General features: G+C 37.5%; 2 protein-coding genes across 2 annotated transcripts; both read right to left on the bottom strand.

Moving 5' to 3' along the window:
- Positions 1-27: 27 nt before the first annotated feature.
- EIN_094000 (hypothetical protein) lies at positions 28-1,074 on the bottom strand (the record flags this gene model as incomplete). The annotated part of the gene is made up of 1 exon (XM_004253946.1): positions 28-1,074. The coding sequence occupies one exon, from the start codon at positions 1,072-1,074 to the stop codon at positions 28-30; it is 1,047 nt and encodes a 348-aa protein (XP_004253994.1).
- A 714-nt stretch (positions 1,075-1,788) lies between these two features.
- Positions 1,789-4,305, bottom strand: EIN_093990 (hypothetical protein; the record flags this gene model as incomplete). The annotated part of the gene is made up of 1 exon (XM_004253945.1): positions 1,789-4,305. A coding segment is annotated over one exon (2,517 nt), but the record flags the coding sequence as incomplete, so codon positions are not given.

Here is a 4,305-nt window from a genome sequence, read left to right as displayed (position 1 = left end):
AAAAACACGACCACAACTTTTTTGAATTTAGTCTTCTTCATTCTGTATAAAAATTATTTTAGGGATATCGGTAGCATCTGCCTCGAACCAGGTGAGGAATTTGTTGAATGAATTGTCTCTTGTATGAGCAAGGAGAATGTAGGTGTGGTAGAGTGAGAATCCGAGGAACGAGATGAGTGCACCAACAAGAATATCGACTGTGTAGTGTATTCTGACTGCTGCAAACAGACAGAGCCCACAGCAGACGTAGAGACAGACAAGACACTTGAATATGATTCCAAACAGAAGAGACGATTTCTTTGATGAGAAAAGTGGGTATGTTTCGTGATAATACAACAAAAAGAGTCCACAGAGTGTCAGTGTTGCTGTGTGCCCAGAAAACAGTTTGTCGACCGTCGAAATGTGGATGCCACCAGCAACAAGGAACGTCTCAAGAAGTGGATTTCCATCAACATCAGAAATGTTTCGTGATGGGTCACTCAGCAATGTGAAATACAAACAGACTGATCGCAGGAAGAAGTTCACACCCATCAGAAAAGTAAAACGACGAAGAACAACAAGACGCCCTGGTGTCATGAAAAATCTGACAGCAGACATCACCACAAAGAAACCAATGTACTTGTCAGCAAACGCAACCAAATCCACAAATGGGAAGATTCCAAATAGAACATCATCCAAAACAAATTGGTGGAGCACAATGTTGGCATGCTGTCTTTGCCACTGACGCTGAAATTCTTGAGCAAATGGAATCATCAACGCATTCAAAAATCCACTACTGACCATAAACACAATTGATAACAGTAATGGGTGCGTGAAAATGGCCTTGAATCCATTTGATGGCTTCTTATACATCGTCAAAAAACATTCCTTGATAAAATAAAATGTTTCTTTTATTGAACCAATTAAGGTTGTCAAAAAATTATTTTTAAAATAATCCACAATTTCTTTTTTGAACGGTTTATTTTTTTGTATTGGACGAACAATAGGAAGATCTCTAAGTTCAGTTTCCATTGGAAGTGTCAACGCTTTTATTGATGGTGTTGAGTTGTTTTTCATCACAGTGAGGACGTTCATTGCTTTTAGAGATTTCAAAGTTGTAAAAAGGAATTAATAACAATTGAGCCAAATGATACATCTGGGCAAAATTTATTAAAGTTATAAACAATAAAATCAAAGAAATTGAAACTAAAGCTGTTTAAATTTATTTTGAGGTTATAATTTTATATCAAATAAAAATAAGTTATATATTGTGTTTCACAAGTTAAACACAAAATTACAACTTCACAATTATTCATTGGTGTTAGTTGTTATATTTATTAAAATACTGTCACAAATGTAAAATATTTCAAAATTAAAAAAAGGTGAAGAAATTCTTTAATAAAAAGAATAACAATTAAATGTTTATGTAACAATTAATGTAATAACATGGAAGTACACTTAATTAATTAAGTTTTGAGTATTAACCCGTGTTTATATATTTCCAAATCATTTGAAAAAACGATACATTAGAGAACAAGTTAATTATTTTTTATGATTATGATTGTTTTATTGAAAAATTTATTCAAAAATTAAATTCAATTATTTTATTCGAAACTGTCAACATTTTCCCGACGAAACAATATTGAATAAAATATTAATTGATTTCTTTTTATTTTTTTAATTGATTGAAACAGTTTCCCAATTGTATTGATAAACAAACCAAATTCAAACATAAACTTTAATATTATTGAATTGAATTAAAAAACAAAAACGTGTAATATAAAAAAAATAAAGAAGCAAAGGATTTGATTAGTCTGAGGAACCGTCGTTTGTGCTCTCTGACTTGTTGTCTTTGTTGTCTGATTTGCTCTTGGACTCGCTTGCGGATTTGCTTCCAGAACCTGATTTTGAGTCTGATTTTGATGACGATGACAGTGATGACGAAGAAGACTCGTCCGACTTCTGGGAGTCATCTTTAGTTTCCTCCTTTGTTGTTTCTTTTGTCTCTTCTGATGATTCTGCTGTTTGGAAGAACAGGTTGTCTTCGTCGTTGAACACTTTCAGGTTTCTTCTTCTCAACAGGATCTTTCTTGCAACAACAATAAATACGACAAACAAGATCAAGATGATGACAATGAAGACACCGATGATGATCAAGATGACAATGACCCATGTTGGCACATCCTTTTTGACAATTGGTTCAAGGTTGTTTTGTTCACTTGCATCAGTTGGATCTGTTGGGCACTCATATCCTGCTTCGACAAAATCGCTTGGCACAAGTGCAACATAAATCGAACAGATTTGTTTGACAGTGTATGACGAGAATGACGCGCTCTTCAAATGTGTTGCTTTTGTCCCTTCTACAACACTGAATTTCACACCGTTTTCAGCTGTGAAGTTCTTTCCAAGACCAACTCTCATGATGAAGATTGGCACGTCTTTGGGGAGTGATGGGTCGACAACGATCTTGATTGTGCCTTCTGGCCAACTGACTGAAGCACCAGTTGAAAACATCAGTGGGAATGCCTCTGGCTTTTTGATGAGCAAGACAACTTCGTTGTCGAGAATGTTGAATTTGCCCTGTTGGAGATAGAGTCGTGCGTTGCTCACCTCCAAGTTGGTGATGTTTGTTGATGCAGACGATGTCACAAACAGTGCCATTCGCTCGTTGTCTGCTGCATCTTCAACAACCAAGTCATCAAACACATCAACCTTTGAGAATTCAAAGTTGTTAGAGAGTGACGAACTGCGTGAGTACAGTGCTACATGGATTGATTTGTTTGAGTCTTGTGGTTGGTTGATTGTGAATGGTGCAATGCTCATCTTCTTTGTGTTGTTGAATGTCATGTTGACGGTGTCTGCGTTGAATTCAAATGTTTTACCAACTGTCAACGTGTCGATCGAGAAGACGACTGGTGCATCCCCATTGACTGTCATCACCTTTGTGTTCAGAATGTCACTTGCAACTTCAACTGCTTTTGTGTTTTGAACAATGAATTGGTTTATTTGACCGGATGATCCAATTGATGTTGCGTTGATGAGTGCTGTGTATTCTGCTGTTATTGTAGTCACGCAGTATCTTCCATTGCATGGACATCCACTTCTGTTGTATATCTTTGCGTTGTCTGCTACAGTCTCGTTGTACTGTACAACACACACAATTGTTGTTGTGTTGTCTTCGCCTTCCATCTTGACAAAAGCAGTTGGTGTTACGTCTGGAGTGTCTGGCTCTTCTGGTACAGGCACAGTCAACTCACATAGAATTGGTGGTCTTGTCTCATCGTCTGCACTTGTTTTGTACAGCAACATCGAGTGGTCTATGTCTGTCTTCAGTGACTGCGACATCTTATCCTCATTTGCAATACTCACGTGATATATGTCAGACGCGTACGTCACTACATACGATGTGAGCTCCAATGGAATAACAGACAACGACTCAACTGAGAAGTATCTGCTTTCTTTGAGTTGTATGAATGGAAGTGCATTTATAGTGTCATTGTTACTTCCTCTGCTCACAACAACAGATCTTGCAATGAAGTCGCTATCAATGATAAATGGCACGTTACCACTCAGTGAGATATCAGAGTTCGCAACTTCAGGAGCAAGTTCCAAAGTGAATTTAACTTCTTTGTCTTCTGACTTTTGTTCTGCGGTGATAGCAACTGATGTTGAATTTCCAAGGTATGTATAGACATCTCCATTTTCTTCTTTATCTTTCTTAACATTACCAAGTCCGATGTAAGAAGTCTTAGTAAAGAGTATCAACAACGAAGCTGTCTCACTCGACTTTGTTCCCAAAATGGATGTTGGCACATTGAAAGTCAATTTAGTTGGTTGTTTGGTGTAGATGTTCAACACAGTAGCAGTTAAAGACCCAACTCCACTGTATGTGGTGTCGTCTGTGAATGTGTCGTTATCAATTTTCTCATCTGAAAATATGACTACTTTTCCTCTTAACATAAGTTCTTCCACGATGACTGTTCTGAACCCCAAGTTGACACTTGCCTCTGCCTTGAGTTGTTTGAAGTTGCCGGTGATGTTTGTTATTGTCATTCCCGAAAGTGTGCCTGGTATTTTAGTGTTGCACCCAGACGTGAAGACTGAACCCGTTGATTTAGAGCATGGGCAGTCTCTTGTATTGACATAGGAATTACTCTCAAAAGCATTGATTTGAATGGTTTCTTTGTTGATGGGATCAGCAAAGACGCATTCTGTACTTCCTTTACAAACGTAATTTGATCTTTTGACTCCTGTTGGGCAGATGATCCACATCGACCCACCACATCCTAAGTCTGAGTTGGCAGTTCTGAACTTTTCTTCAGTTTG

Source organism: Entamoeba invadens (genome assembly GCF_000330505.1).
Source record: "Entamoeba invadens IP1 unplaced genomic scaffold scaff_1105074725199, whole genome shotgun sequence".
Classification (NCBI taxonomy): Eukaryota; Evosea; order Mastigamoebida; family Endamoebidae; genus Entamoeba; species Entamoeba invadens.
This window is presented reverse-complemented; position numbering and strand designations above follow the sequence as displayed.